The 16,142-nt window shown below is 39.8% G+C and overlaps 2 protein-coding genes across 2 annotated transcripts; one reads left to right on the forward strand and one right to left on the reverse strand.

The window, feature by feature from the left end:
• The first annotated feature begins 737 nt into the window (after positions 1-737).
• On the forward strand, positions 738-7,261 carry si:dkey-3h3.3 (uncharacterized protein LOC100144568 homolog). Its single transcript, XM_067520966.1, has 4 exons — positions 738-1,339; positions 1,831-2,766; positions 5,392-5,609; positions 5,896-7,261. The coding sequence occupies exons 1-4, from the start codon at positions 1,334-1,336 to the stop codon at positions 5,963-5,965; spliced, it is 1,230 nt and encodes a 409-aa protein (XP_067377067.1). The 5' UTR covers positions 738-1,333; the 3' UTR covers positions 5,966-7,261.
• Positions 7,262-9,195: 1,934 nt separating this feature from the next.
• golph3a (golgi phosphoprotein 3a) lies at positions 9,196-14,315 on the reverse strand. The gene is made up of 4 exons (XM_067520968.1): positions 13,973-14,315; positions 12,152-12,283; positions 11,392-11,506; positions 9,196-9,789 (listed from the first exon to the last, which is right to left on the reverse strand). Exons 1-4 carry the CDS (start codon positions 14,174-14,176, stop codon positions 9,365-9,367), a joined length of 876 nt encoding a protein of 291 aa, XP_067377069.1. The 5' UTR covers positions 14,177-14,315; the 3' UTR covers positions 9,196-9,364.
• Positions 14,316-16,142: the final 1,827 nt, after the last annotated feature.

The following is a 16,142-nucleotide window of genomic DNA, read 5'->3' on the forward strand; positions in this document are numbered from 1 at the left end:
GAGCTCCCATGGCATGCGGACGCGTTGTCTGAGGCCAACCGGATGATCCGCAGCCCCCCAGTTCTGCTGCAGCGCCTGTGGGTCTGGCCCCTGACAGGGAGCCCCTAGCTGACCAGGGGTTTTCACCGCGCGTGGTGGCCACCATTCAGGGTGCGAGGGCGGCATCCACCACTTCCTCCTATGTAGCAAAGTGGTCATAGCAAAGTGGTCATCCTTTCAGCGCTGGTGCTCTGAGAGGGGCCTGTCTGCCTCTTCATGTCCTCTTCCTCGGGTTCTGTCTTTTCTTCAGACCCTCGTGGACAGAGGCTTTTCCCTCAACACTGTGAAGACCTATGCTGCTGCGATCTCCTCATGTCCCGAGGGGTTCGCTGACAGGTCTGTTTTCAGTCACCCCCTGCTGAAACGTTTCTTAAGGGGTGTGAGGTGGCAGCGGCCCCTGGCCCCTCCTTGGGATCTTTCTTTGGTCCTCTGTGCCTTGGTGGCTTCCCCGTTTGAGCCACTGGACCAGGTTCCCCTCAGGCTCCTGTCGTGGAAGACGGCGCTTCTCTTGGCTCTCACCTCCATGAAGAGAGTGAGTGACCTCTCTGCCCTGTCAGTCTCCCCAGAGTGTCTTTCAGTTCGTGGGGATCTCAGCCTGGCTGTTCTCCGACCTAATCCTGCTTTCATGCCCAAGTGCATCACCAGTTCTTTTAGGTCGAGAGTCATAACCTTGGAAGGTTTCTTCACACCTCCTCACACTTCTGAGGAGCATGCCTCCTCTCATCTGCTGTGCCCAGTGCGTGCTTTGTCCTACTATGTGGAGCGCACGTCTACTATACGCCGTTCCGAGCGCCTTTTCGTGCACTACAGGGAAGGCTTTGCCGGGCTTCCTCTTTCCGCTCAGCGCCTGTGCCACTGGCTGTGTGAAGCCATTTTTCAAGCATATGAGTCTGCTGAGGCCCAGACACCAGAGGTCATCCGTGCACACTCCACTAGGGGAATAGCTTCCTCTGTGTCACTGCTCAGAGGAGTGTCGGTGGAAGACATCTGTTCCGTTTACTGCTCCTAGCTGCTGTATGGCACTAGTGGGGCGTGGACGATATCCTGCTGTAGCATTTGGTTCATTATGCTACAGCCAGAGGGCTGCGCAAACATAGTCATAGAAGCTGGGGTTACAATACGTAACCATCGTTTTACGTTGGTTGTTGTTTTCCTACAAACCGCCTGGTGTCGACAAGACACGTGATGAACACGCAGACAGCGAGAACCTGAAAGTGAAAGGAAGACGCCGCGTAATTCACTGTGTCCAGGGAAACAGTCAGTTGTCGCTGCAGCTTTCCATGCGTTCCGCAATATGGAGGTAGGTATCATTTAGTTAACTTTAAATTGGTTTAACCAGGGAAAGCGCGGTGAGCAGTGTGCGACCAGGAAAAGGACGGATTTTGCGCTCGGTGCAGCCTGAGTTTTACGTGTCTGATACTCCATCACTGCTGTAATTGTTTTCCAAAGGAAGACGTAGGAAAATGTTGTTTTTCTTTAGATGCTTTGTTCAGTCACACAGAAAAACTTACGATAACACGTTTGATTTTCGAAGGGTAGACTAACGATAAGTTGGCTAGAAAATAACGAAACTTACTATCACTTCCGGTTCGTGTTTAACCTTCAAATTAAAAGTGCACCAATGCTTTGAATTTTTGGTGCAGTCCATCGCAACAAAAAAGCTTATCATGCCAGTGTTTACTATACAGTGTATTTATATGTTTGTTATTGCTCTTTTTTTTAATATTATGTTTACCTTGTTCCTCCAACATTAAATCTGATTCTGAATCTTGTTGTCCTGTGTTTTTGCAGTTTATCACTGACATCATTATCACCATTGATGGAGCTGATTTCCAAGACCCTGAAAGATTGATTAGAATTATTCAACCTTATTTGTATAAGGAATACGGTTCCTGCTACAAAGTGAGAGGAACCTTTGAAGAGCTGGAGCAGCTCTCAGTCAAATTGCAGGGTGTACACACTTTAAGTAATGTGAAACCTGTGGATGTTTCTGTGGCTGTTATGGACTACATTAATCAAAAATGTGCAAAAGACCTATCCAAAATTAAAGGGGACAGTTTTGTCATTGACACACAGCCAGTACATAACAACAGTAGCACAGTGCAGGTGACTTTAAGACCCCTCATTCCCTCCATATCGCTTGTCCATGCTGACATGGTTAGACAGCGATTCATCACATTCTACCAGAGAACTGCCTCTGACCTGGAGACCACAACTATCTCCGTGAGTCCACGACACTACAAAGACCTAGAGAAGAGATTTCCACAAGTGCTTTTTAAACCCACCCACAACAACTATGACAACTTTAAAGCGAGTGGGCCTTTTTGGCACATTGATAAATTGAAGAAATTAAGTTCACAAAGTTCACAAAGTCCCAGAAACAATCCAGTGACTACAGGTCCAGCACACAGTCCAAACAGCAAAACTTTGGGTGCGACACACAGTAAAGATAATGAAGAAGAATCATGTCCGATCTGTATGGAAACGATAGTGACAACAGAGAAAGAGACTCTTCGGTGCAAACACTCCTTCTGCAAAAGCTGTCTGAAACAAGCTTTTCTCTACAAACCTGTATGTCCAACGTGTGGTGAGTTATACGGCACCTTGACAGGCACCCAACCTAAAGGAGGGACAATGAAAGTCACCAAAACAATGTCATCTTTGCCTGGATATGAGAAATATGGAACGATAATCATTCAATATTACATTCCAAGTGGCATCCAAAAGGTAAGACAGCAGATCCAACACGTTTTGATCAATGTTGTTACGACACTATCAGGACCTTTAATAAGGGCCTTTTTTTTTTTTCATTTTAAGGGACTTAAAAGACAACCCACATTTTCTAATGTCCAGGTAATCTAGTTTGCTGCCAGCATAATGTTTGATGGATAAGCCCAAGTGGATCTCTTGTAGTTTATCAATTGCCAAAATATGTTTCAAAAAAAACAAAACTACTGTCTTGTGATGAAACATTTGTGTTGTGGGTTGTCCCAGTCATCTTTTTTGGATATTAAAGAAAGCAAAACCTGAGGACCTTCCACAACTGCTTGATGTTCACTTGTGGTGGCTACAGCTTGGTCCATTGTCAGTTGCACATTGAAAACAGCAGCTAAACAGCTGGCCCTCTGATCTCTCCTTCCATTCCACACTGATGACTTTAAGTGATCAGATCCTTGTAATCCAGCAGCTCCTCTGGTCATAGTTTAATTTACACAGTGAGCCTATGAAAATATAGAAGAATCCAACTGCAATATGACTCAACAGCAATTCTGTGTTTTCTGGACGTGGATGACAAGGGAAGGTTGTTCCCTTGAGGTCTTTTGTGTCTCTTGGTCTTTTCCCTCTGCATCTAAGGTCATCCTTGTCCTCTTTCTTGGTGTAGAGCGGATTTTTCTGGTTCTGAATCACTGTCCAGAGAAATTTGATTGTAACCATTTCCATTTTCTCAGAGATATCTCTGGCCAAGATCTTCCTCCTCGTCCTCTCTAGTGAGGTGCATCCTGGGATCACCTTTCTTCAGAAAAGGCCCTCTATCCGTTAACCAGAAAACTGATATGGGCCATTTTGGGCTTCTTCTCAGACGTCTTGTCTTGTCTCCTGACCAGGACATTTATGCCTCATCTCATTATAGTTTGAAGTCAGCGGTCTTGTCAATAGAGAATGTGTAGCTGGATTTCTCAGACCTTTTTGTCTGGAAACCTGCTCAGGTGGTGTTGTTCTTCAAAGCTTTAGAAATTGCTAGGAGTGATCTTACCAAAAAGGTCTTCAGTGACTAACGGATATGGTTTTGAGCAATGAAGTATATATATATATTGTAAATTCTGAAATGTCCGGTCAATTATGTCAGTTGTTTGAATGTGATAATTATGGAACTCTCGTGATGGTTGCATTACAGTTTACAGTATTAATAGCTATAAAAAGACTAATTTGTAATAATAAAAACTTTGTATTACTTTTTAAAACCCAAAATCTATAGCATAAATTTACTTTGTACATTATCTGTACATAACACTGTTGCACTATCGTCACTTCACTGTTTTGGGGCCAATGGTGGACAACCGCTCTACATCAGTCTCCCCTAATATTATTTAGTCCTACCCCTCGTTATGAAGTGTCCTTTTGTAAGCAGTATATTAGTATAATTATATTTGTATATTATTTAAGTGGTTTATTGAACCCATTCTGTTTCTGTGTACACACAGAACAACCAGCCTAAATGTGAAAGCAGCAGGAGAAATACAATTTTTAAATTTGTCTTATTTTTTTATTTGATAGTGTATTTTAATGTCTGTTTCTACTAAATTATAAAATGCATTATTGTTATGGTAGTTAAAACATTATGAATGTGCTTTACATTATATAACTCCTCTACATTATATAACTTGCCTGTCATACCAAAGAATATACAGTAGTACAGTATTCCTTTCATTGTGTAAACTCAGCCATCAGTACACAAATTATGTCCCTCTCCTCATAACCATATACCTGTGATGAACTGTGATAGGCTGTGATAGGCTCCACCCCATGACCCTACAAAGGATAAGCGCTTACAGATAAATGGGTGGATGGACTTGTCCTTTAAATCGATCTGTTCGGCTCCTAACAGAGTCCCGACAGACCAGGAAATTCATATTTTCAACAGGCCAAATAACTTTCTTGATATTTGTGTTTGCTTTTTAATCTTTTCCCGCTGTTTTTAGCAATTTTATTTATTTCTTACCATCATGTGGTCCTTACAGGCACCACGTTGGTGACCCCTGCTATACGACATACTGTATTAACATTAGTATTATACTATGTTGCATAGTATAATACAGTATAATGTGTTATAATAAGTTTTTTGGCATTTGGCCTCTGGACACACGCACATTGAATTTGAAATCCAAACACTTACAATGTGATCAAAGTCCAGACTTTCAGGTTAAATGCAAGAGGGTTGACCAAAGTGTGTCCACAAACCATTTTGGAATTAAACAGTTTCAATACAATAAATCTTTCAAATTCACTGTGCTGATGTACAGAGGCCAAAGGACAAAAACATTATCAGTGGTTCGATATTTATGAATCTGAATTTATGTACAAAATATTTTCCTTTGTTTCTGCTTAGTTTAGTCCTGCTGGGATTGGACAGAACACATTACCTTTTTACGTGTTCTCTGCAGCTCTGTGCTCTTTGATTTCTCTCCCTTTCTGTACTCACACAAGCATGATCTTTTTTTTTTTTGTTGTATAATAATTGTATCAGAAATAATGCGTATCTTCCCACCTCCACTGGGATTAAAATATTCACTGTATTTCTTAATAATATTGAAACCAAAAAGAGTACCAGAGAACTGTCCACTGTCTGTGCAGGAGGTGCATCCTAACCCCGGTCAGCCATATGAAGGTGTTTCCCGTACAGCCTATCTCCCAGACTCTTCAGAGGGCAGGATGATTCTCAAACTGCTGAAGCAAGCTTTTGATCAGAGACTTATCTTCACTGTTGGACGCTCCACCACCAGCGGCAGGAGCAACACGGTCACATGGAATGATATTCACCATAAAACGTCGACACGTGGAGGACCAACCCAGTAAGGCCTCTTATTAAGCAACATTACAGTTTTGATGTGCAGCATTACTTGTATTAAACTTTGTGCCTCTCATGTCATCGCCCGTAAATTTTTTTGGCATATTCATATCTCACAGCCACAAAAATATAAAAAAAAAAAAAGTTGAACTGACATGATTGATTTTTGTATTACATCTTATATGACAAGATGAACTTACAAGTCTGATGAAAATGTAATCGCAGTGAATTGTCATTGAATGTGAAATTGTCCGTCTAAATTTATTGAATGTCTCTCACTGTCTTTGCAGCTATGGATACCCAGATCCTGATTATCTCATTAGAGTTCGGGATGAACTGAAAGTCAAAGGAATTGAATGAGTAACTCTACATTTTGTCCTCAGAGCTGAGTTGACTGTATTAAATTACAACATTATGTCTGAAAAGTTACAAACTTCTTCTCACAGGTTAAAGTAAATGATGGGGTTTATCAGTCAGTCTTAATGAAACATCGTTGGCATCATCTGCTGCGTGCTTGTTTACTGCACCAATATAATTTCTCCCTGCTCTCCCATTGGAGGATCATATTAGATAAGACCCACCTTCCTCAATCATGGCCCTTAATTGAACCCATGACAACTTACTGTTATTTACATTTTAGTGGTAAAGAGTTCCAATAGCTAGTATTCCCATGTGTATTTATTATAGAATTATAATTTCAATCTGCACAATGTTGGGCAAACTGACAGTCACTGCAAGTTATTCTCTTTATTTAAAATGACCTGTACTGAAAATTGTTTTTGTCATATAAATTTTAAAATATTACATATGTAGCGTTTTTAAAAAATTGTTTTGGAATTATTTTGTCTTGATATTGACCCAAGCAGCTCTTGGACCTTCAAGAGACGAGTGCATTTACTTAAAAAGGCTTTTAACTTGTTAAAATAACTGCTGATCTTTCTCTGTAATGCAAATATGTACAGACTCATATGTACTTAATGGTCAGTTTTTTTCAAATTTGTTTTCCTTAAGTCTATTTGTACACATCAATCGTTTGGAGTGGCAGGAAATACACTAAAAACAAAAGCCTTTTGTCATTGCAGTCAAGCTTTGTTAATTTGAACTCCACATTAAACTCAATGTGTCCCAATGAAAAATAAAGGTAAAGTGAATTTTTTTCAAAGTCTAAAAGCTTCAAATAAAAGTTTAAACCATTTATTCAATTAGGCACTTCCAAGCTCTGACTTTATTTTCTATGGTGAAACAAAGTACATAGACTAGAGGTCCCTTTATTTAGAGAACATATAATTTCTGCAATTTGAGGTGATGCATACATTTCTTGGTCACCTCTTCTCCCACAATCACAGATTAATCACTCCCAGGCCTTTGCTACATAAACTATCAGAGAGAGACCTTCTGTAATCAAGCAATCATGTCTTTCACAGAATCCATTAGGCTAATGCTGTAAAAAGTTGTGTTAAAACACCAGTTAAACTACTCTGCAAAAAATGAGGCAATGTGAAATTAAGAGTGTAGTATGGTACATAGAAAAAAAGGCTTTGTTGGAAGTTTTACAGCACAATCTCCAACATTTTGGATGAGTGCAGCTCAACCATTGTAAAAGTTTGGAACGTCGATATTACAATTGTCAATAAATGTCCCCCGTTTTGTGCTCAATGCGAATACACAAGTAGACATGTTCATATCTAGAATGACAGACCATCTTTTGAACCTGCTGAATAATTTTGGTGTTTCATAATCCATTAGATTTACCAAAGCTCAATAAATGATGACAATGATTTTATTTTGAGAGCACTCACAATGCACATTAAGACTGTCTGTATTTTAAAGCATAGCTGGACTTAAGGAAATGGGCTTGTCACCAAGCCTACACACACGAGAAGATCAGGATCTATTTACGCACATCTGATACAAGTGTGGACAATGTTTAGCATAGTTAGGCATGAAGACTAGAACCTGTTGGAAACTGCTAGTTTAGCTCTATCAAAAGTGAAATATACTATAAAGCAGTCCACTTTACATATGTTCTACAATCAGCTGAAGTATTGTGTTCGACTGTCCAGGGCCCTGTTCCTCATATGTCTTTCATAAGTTGCCATTGACACTTGATACTCTGCTGCCTGAAACTGGGGTGATATTAAGAATAAAATGGCCACAGCCAGATAACCCTCCATAATGAGGGTAGGACTTTTGAGACGTCTGAACAGCCGACAGAGCCACTAATCACCTACAATTAGAGAATATATCAAATATGTTCATTAGACAGTACTTGGACATTATCGTGAAGAAGCAATGGTAGCTGATCCACTGTTTTTAAGTGACTATACGTCCCGTGCCTTTCCCTGTACGGGACGGTTACTCCCGATACTCAAGACTACATTTCTTGAGCAAATTACATAAAAGCCAGGTTGAAACAAACTAAAAACCGAGGTCATCGTGATAAATGCATGTATCCCACATCAAGCTCCTCAGATTGCTCCATTTAGGATTTTATTTCAATTCACTAAAGTAAAAACCAAATCCATTTGAACAAAAGTAACCTGGCATTGATTGGGTCTGTGTTAGAGTTTGTTGCTACTGTGAAAATGCTTGATCATCAACAGTCATTCAAAGAATTGATGTTTTACCCTGGCTGCCTCACACAAGTTAAGATTTATTGTTTAAAAAATAAAAATAAAAACACCCACCCTGCTTCAACTTATTCATGTCTTGAACATTTTTTTCTATTTATTCTTCCTGCCATCATCATACCTTGTATAGGTCAGAACTAGACAAATTCTACATGTGCTTGTAGGAATTAGTGCCCAAAAATAATACAAATTCCTTTTCTTACAGAATGTTTTAACCAAGTGGGGTCAATAATGTTCACTGTTTTGGCTTTGAAATAGTTTTCCAAAATATGCAATGAAAGGGCTTAATGAGGAAAGTCGTGAAAGTTAGCACTTAATTTTCCTGGGCTTTACATTGTTTCCATGTAGGTTTAGACTTCTTTAGCCATCTTAAGCCCAGGACAATGGACTGTCACTGGTCCCAGCTGCTGCTTTGCTGCAGGAAAATCCTCAGTTGGAAATCAGCAGGTAGATGGGGCCTTTTGCGTGGAGTTTGAATTTCCTTTGCAGGCCTGAAAGGTTGTCTACCTCTGAGAGATATACCGGCTACATGTCAAAGTACCCCCCACCCCTCCCCGTAGCCAGTGTGAGCAGATTTTTCAAGATCAGCTAAGAACCTGTCATTACCGTACAGCATCACTGCCTTGTACATAGATTTATATGTGTACATCACATTTGATAATATTTTGTATTGTGTGGTTGGTACCTTGAGGAACTGCACCATACATATCATAGTCCTAAGAAACTTAAGAACCCCAGAGATATATTAAACAGAAAAGAAATAGGATATGAATCAACACCTTGATTTTGGCCCCACCTATACCAACTTAAATCACTTTGTTTAAAGTTATGTAAGAGTTATTTGTTTTTTCGCAAAAGGGAATATAACTGAAACATTAGAGGGAACAGGCTCATGAAGGGTTAACAAGGACAACTGTGTTGAAGGAAATGGAAAGAAGAAAATGAAGGAGGATAGTTGGGAAAAAAAAAAAAAAAAAAAAAAAAAAAAAAAAGAGGGCAGCCCATTCCAAAAGTCCAGGCAGGAATAAACTTTAAGTCAGTCAAGACACCATGTTGGGGTCTGATACCTCCCCCAATGTACAATGCCACTTGAATGCCACAACAGCTTGCTGTCCGCTTTGTGGTAGCCTCATTTGGTGAAGGCCGCCACCACAGCCCATAACAGCTCATTGGTGTTGGCCTTCATGCTCTCTCCCTCAGGCTCCAGTTCCAGAAGCTGCCGCACTCTCTTCATGGCCAGGTCATACTGGACATCTAGCAGCGGGGCAAAGGCATTTTCCAGGACATCTGAGGAATGGGCTAAGAAGATGAGCGCAAGCAGACGTCTGTCCATACGATGAGGGTCATTTACCCACTTGTCCAGTAAAGCCTCCTGCACCTTCTTGATGAGGCGCTGCTTGATGTTGTTGTTGGTCAGAGGATGTGTGGTCATATCAAAAAGCAGGAAGTTCTGCTTCTCAGTAGTGAGGACACCTTTTTCCACCAGGTTTTTGGCCAGCCGTTCACGCACATTTCGGAGTTGATAATGAAGCTTCAAGGGGTTCCACGTCTCTCCTGAAATGCAATGATAAAACAAAAACAATGAATGCACAAAAAGATATGTTCATATTCATTTACAAAAAGGTGTTTTGACAAAGACAGTGAAAAAATGAAAAGAGCAAGCAACGATATTAAATACAGCACACCACAGTAGTAGGCCTGAGGATGTTCCTTTTTAATTGTAAGACATAACTTTGAATGTTCTGGTGACCTGCTTCCTTCCAAGTTGGGAACAGAGTTAACTTGGAAGCATATTTGTACTTTGCAGATTTAACAGCTTGACTAATTTTGCAGTTTGAGGTTTTGGGACACTAACTATTTGATAAAACTAGTTCCTAGTCTGTATTTGGATTATGTTTCTGAGTGTATGATTCACTCCGGTGTTTATTGTTCCTGCCAAAATCGATAATGTTTGTTATTATCTACATTGTTTTGAAACAAGCTGTGGGGGAAAACAGGCTGATAATACCAGAGAGAAGGACATTTGCATACTTTATCCGGAGACTATTTCTCAGGGGACAATGCTGTAAGAAAAAGTTTGCAGGCTGCAACATCCCCACCTAATGACAGCTGATGAGGGTTAAGTAAAGACAGATCTAAGCTTTGTGGAAACATTTACTGTATATTGGCTGAGGGCATATTATGATAATCATAGATTGGGATACGGTTTATGCATGTTGTGTTTTAATTAACTTCAGAGAGATCTTCGCGTGTTTACTTTCATGTACCCGTTTGACATCCATTCAACCAATGAGCAGACAAAACTTTCTCGTGTGACTTCTGCTAATGAATTTTGGTTCACTTGAATTGTTTGTTGTGTGCAAGGATCCTTTAAAGGGAAAGAAACCAAGCTTACAAACTGTTCAACTGACTCGGACTACAGCAAATGAACTATACATTTGAAAATATCCTAAAGTGACAGAGCTTCCCCCGATACGTTAAACAGCAAAAAGTGAACATACAACACTATTTGACTCCGTCTAGCTAAGTAAGGAAGCAGAAATAACCATTAGGACTCAGCAGGCTCATTGCTTCTAACAGACAGACAAATGTCTAATTTGCAACAATTATTCAAATATCTTAAATACATACTTAAGTCTGAGTCTGCTAGTCTGTTGTTGCTTTGTCAGCTTTTTTTTTAAATCAGTCTGAGTAAATTTTGCATTTCTTTGGATTCCATAGAAATGCAATCGAGAATTGGCAGAAATTATGTTTTTTTTCCCCTGGGAATCCTAGATTCCATTCTCATGTCAGCTGCTTTTTCACTGAGGCTCTGAGGATGAGGTTTTTATAAAGGTTGCTCTAAACAGTAGAACAGTGTGCATTTTTAAACCACGTCACGTATACGGCAGCTGAAGACTATGTTCATGTTGTAGCGTAGGCAAAGGTTATGTTCATCCCTGAAAGCATAGCACAAGCCCTGTTTTCTTCTTCTACTAGTTGACATAGCAGCACAGCTACAGCTGCTGAAAGGAACATTTTATACAGAATGGTGCAGCAGCTTATGGTGCAGTAAAGCTGCCTTGAATGGACAGTGTGTAAAGGGGTATTTATAAACTTCTTTTAAGATAATACAGACTGTGTGGTGCTGTGAGCAGACAAAGCAGCAGAACCTACCACTGAGCAGTTCAATCCAGCTCTGCACGGTCTCTGGCGGTTGGGTGTCTTTGATGTGTTTTAGGGCTTCATCCAGGAGCACATCACCTGTTGGAGCATCCGATTTACAAATCACCTGCAAATGTTATTCACAACGGTGACAGCCAGTTAAAAGGTTTCGTTATCAAAGGAGATCTGCTGAAGTAAATGTAAAATGCCATTTTCTTTTCTTTTGTCTAGACCCTGCTTACAGTGGTGACTGATAATGGCCAGGACCATGCAGCAGAATAGGCCATGAAATAATGCTGACAGATTTTGTACAGTATATCGTGCTTTGACAGTAAGACTAAGTAAGTGAACTACAATTGGTCTCTCAATGAGCTTTTTTAGATTATTTTTGGTCCAAAAAATGAGAATGGCAAATATGTTGAAAAAAAAGTCATGGACGCTCAGGCTGACATGTTCTGATGTTTTGCCTCATAAACTGCATAAAGCCAATTTACTCAAATACAATTATGACCTGTTGTTGATATGTCAGTGCTATGCAAATAAATGGAAAACTCACTTTTAATCTGCACTTGACTGTTATGTAGCCCATAACAAGGAAGGAAAATCAAACAGTTACAAGTTTAGATACATAGATTGTTATGAGTTTGTGCATGTCACTGTACATGTTGAGGCTGCATACTCAATTGGCAGTGGCATAAGGGAAATGAAAAAACCGAAAGTAATGTCTCACTTATTGATTTAGTAAAAGTTTAAGAGTCTGAATGTGTCCTACCTTCCGTGCCAGCAGACTTTTTCTCCTCATGCCACAAGCCTCCAGCTGAAGGCGTCCTCGCAGGGCCAGTTCAATCAACATGCACCCTCGCAACCCTGATGAAATGCAGTCATTCCAGAACGAGGTGTAGCCCTGCATCATGAAAACACTTGCGAGTAAGTAAGTAATTAAATAAATATAGAAGCTACGATGTACAATATGAGTTCTATAAGAATTCCTATGGTCGAGTTGCAAAAACGGATCTATACAGAAATGGTCTAAAAAAAAAAAAAAATTGCAATTTGATTATTGTTTAGTTATTAAGAAGAAAAGGATGAGCAATGCTACCAATTTTACTTATTATATGGAACAATAATATTTCAGAATATCATTTTTCATAATATAAAAAGCCAATTTGACAGTCTTCAAAAAAAAAAAATGATGCCACAATAGGGCTGCACAACAGCATTTTTTCTCCTCCTGCAATATATATTTTGACCTGAGAAAAATACAGAAAGAGCACGAGGGAAAGGAGGAAAGGAAATTAATAATTGCTTTGTGTAAAGCAAAAAAAAAAAAAAAAGTAAAAAAAGCAGCCAGACTTCTCTTAGAGATTAGTCATTGAAAATGAGAACTGTGCAAGTTTTCCTTTTGTATGAATTGGCAAAAATATTGCATATCCCACAATCTAACTTTTGCGCAAGTGTACATTGTGATGACCGTGCTGAAATGAGACATCTCGCAGCCTCACACCACACAAAATTCACTATTTATTCAGGAGTTTCTTACTGCAACATTATCTGAGGAAGCCGGCGTTTCACTGATCTAGAAGACTGTATGAAGCCAAGCCAACATCTACAAATGTGTCAACTGACACAATGTAACAGAACAGTTTTGAATTATATAAACCCCTCCAGAGCTGATGAAATGAGTGATTGAACATCTCTCCACAGACTTGTACAAAACTGGTATAATCCAATCTGTAAATGGCCTGTGCAGCCTGGTGGCTCAATGGGTAGACCAGCAGGCTGGGATGGAGAAGTCAGCAGGATCAAATCCCAGCCTACCAATCAGGTGTGTCCCTGCTATTGTTATTCTTTGTGTAAAATGCAGACATTGTTATCACAGTTATCTATATGGTCCCAGTGTCATGTACGAGTAAGAAATGTGTCAGTCAAAATCCTAATAAAGCAGGATGTGAATGCCCTTTAAATGTTTGACAGGTTAGTTTTGAATGTGAGTCTCTTTTCATGATGATCTTTTATTGTTTGAGACTGGACCGGCCACCTGTTGAAACATCTGAACATACAGGTTTAACCTGTTACACTTTACTTCCAAAGAAAAGCTTCTACAAATAACCCAGGTGTGTGTGGAAGTCCTGTCTACCTCTACTGGGAATCGATGTGGTAAAATGTAAGAGTTGTTGCTGGGGGGATGCTTTTAATCTCCCTGGGTGGTCCACAGTATTATCAGCTATAAGTGGTCACAAAAATAAACACATACGAGTAGTAAATAGTAGGAGATCTAGGAAACATACTTAGAGATGAAGCAATTTCTTTTCATTTCATTAGTTCGCTTGTAGAAAGCTAACGTATGTTAGCTAACGTTAGTAGTATAACGAAAGGCTCACATTGTCACAATACGATATTTAATTCACTGATCATATGAAAGGCTGTTGTCGGAATGTAAAAGATTTTCGCAATGATACATTAATATTTAGCGTTAGTGCAGCGAGGCCTTTGACTGTTGTCAGCTAACGTTAGCTAGCATTACAGACAGCACGGCAGCTAACGCTTACTGATACATTTACAGCAACAGAATCCAGAATGTACGTGTCGTTACCTCTCGGTCCTTCAGTCCTAACAACAGCACTTCTTCCATCAAGGTAAGGCGTGTTTCTTTGGAGTCTCCGGTATCGTCATCGTCCTGCTCGTCCCCCCGCCGGGCTTCGTATTCCTCGCCGGCCGGACGGTCTTTGTCAGCGGCGTTCCGCGAGGCTTCATTCCGCCTAACGAGGCCTGAACTCCGCTGAGTCAAGGAAGCCATGTCTGCCGGCAGGTTAAGCTAACAACAACGAAAACAACACGCCTCGGACTCCACCGCCCGAGATGTCAGACTCGGTTACTTGTCGCAAACCATATAGCTGTTACCTCGACTGCTCTTGAAACTCACTCCTGCGGCCTGAGTAGTCTTTTCATGTGGAGAACTGCTCCCCTTCCTTGATTTCAACCGCCGCACTGTAATGTCTAATATGGCGTCGTGTGCTGACTGACTGTGGTACCGAACTTCTCCAGCAGGTAGAGGCCGAGATATCCTGAATGGTAAATTAGTTAGGCTGCATGCTGCGTCAGCTTTCATGGGGAAAAACTAGAGTGACACTAGTTTATAAGTATTCCTCATTAACATCTAATCACTATAGCAAGAAACTTAATTTCTATCCACACTCCTTACTTAGCTCATAACGTGTTACTGTCTTTCATCTGATCACCGACATGGTACCAAAAAGCTTGGGGATAACGGAACCTTTTTTCTGAGATATTCTGCTTATAGCTAACCCCAATGCACACCCAGTCCTGTCCGGACCGAAACTGACATATAATTGAATTTATATTGAGTTTTCGCTAAGATTACATTTCCAACCAGCCACTTTGCTCTGACTTTGTTTCTACGCCGCTGCTCAGCAACAGGGAAATCCAACTTGTGTCTAATTGGCAAGTACTGGTTGTCGGTTTAGGCAGAAGGACTGAGATTGGTCAAGGTGAGAATATGAGCCAATCACAAAGCAGAGTTGGGCGGGACTTCACTAAATAGAGGCTCGCGAAACCGTGCATTCACGGTGAAACCAGCGGCAGTGAGAAGTCAGAAGACACGTGAAAGAAAAGCGGTGAAATTGTGAGGCAGTGTTTCATCACTTGTGCTAAACGGCGGAAGATCGAGACAGAAAACTGTCCTTTTAAAACCGGAATGAACGTACATGTTCATCGTTGATGTAGGAAGCTCGAAACCGCTGCTTCCATTAGCATGAAAGTACTTATTATTTATAAATGTCAGTTGAATGTGAAATTTACTTTGATTTTTACCGTTATTATTTATTTGTTATTAAGTTATTTCATTTTCTTATTGTATATGGCCCTGCAGGGTCCAGAGTTTCACAGAAAATAAATATTGTTGAAATTGCATTGAATTAGTTTTCTTTGTTTGATTTGAGGCGTTGACTTCACACAGTGCAGATATTGAGACTTGCATATATACATAAATTGTAAAGTATAACTACATTAAAATGCAACGTAATGATGACAATGCTGTAGACATATACATACAGACATTTTCTCTTTCCAGACCCCCTTAAGTCATAATTGACTACCCTTGCCCTATGCAATCTATTGCAGTCAAATACAGCAGCTTTGCCATAAATTCTACTTTTACACGGTTATAATTGATCAGTTTTAAAATTAAAAATTATCAACTGTCAGAAGTTGATAATTCCACTGTGTGTTTATTACTGAGATGATAGTGGGTGGTGTACATTAATAGGTGGTTCTAAAGTTTTGGCCACCCTACTTACTTTAAAGCTTCTTTGTAGGAAGTATTAAGGTACATAATAACTAGTTGGATAAAACCTGTGAAGCTATTTAAATGAAAATGTAGCTTTTCTTAGAAAGAATGTATGTGTCAATCTTCAAACTTGGTCCCATAAAAATAGAGAATTATACATAGTTTTAATAGCATTACATGAGAAATTTTTTTCAAACCCAGATTTTGTTAGAGAATAAAATAGAAAATTATGCTCAACAAATTCAAATGCCTTCAAGAATTCTAAGAAAATCTGGAAAACTTTTGTCTGTTATCTAAATTTAATCTAATATTATTAGAAATGTGCCTATTTGGCATAATCCCTGCTTGAGCTTATTCTATTATGGAATTAAGCATTTATGGCCACAATTTTCTAAATAATATTCAATAAATAAACAGGGAGCTAATTGTCAATATGAATTGAATCATTAAGCAGTTT

This window comes from Channa argus, chromosome 11, assembly GCF_033026475.1.
Source record: "Channa argus isolate prfri chromosome 11, Channa argus male v1.0, whole genome shotgun sequence".
Classification (NCBI taxonomy): Eukaryota; Metazoa; Chordata; class Actinopteri; order Anabantiformes; family Channidae; genus Channa; species Channa argus.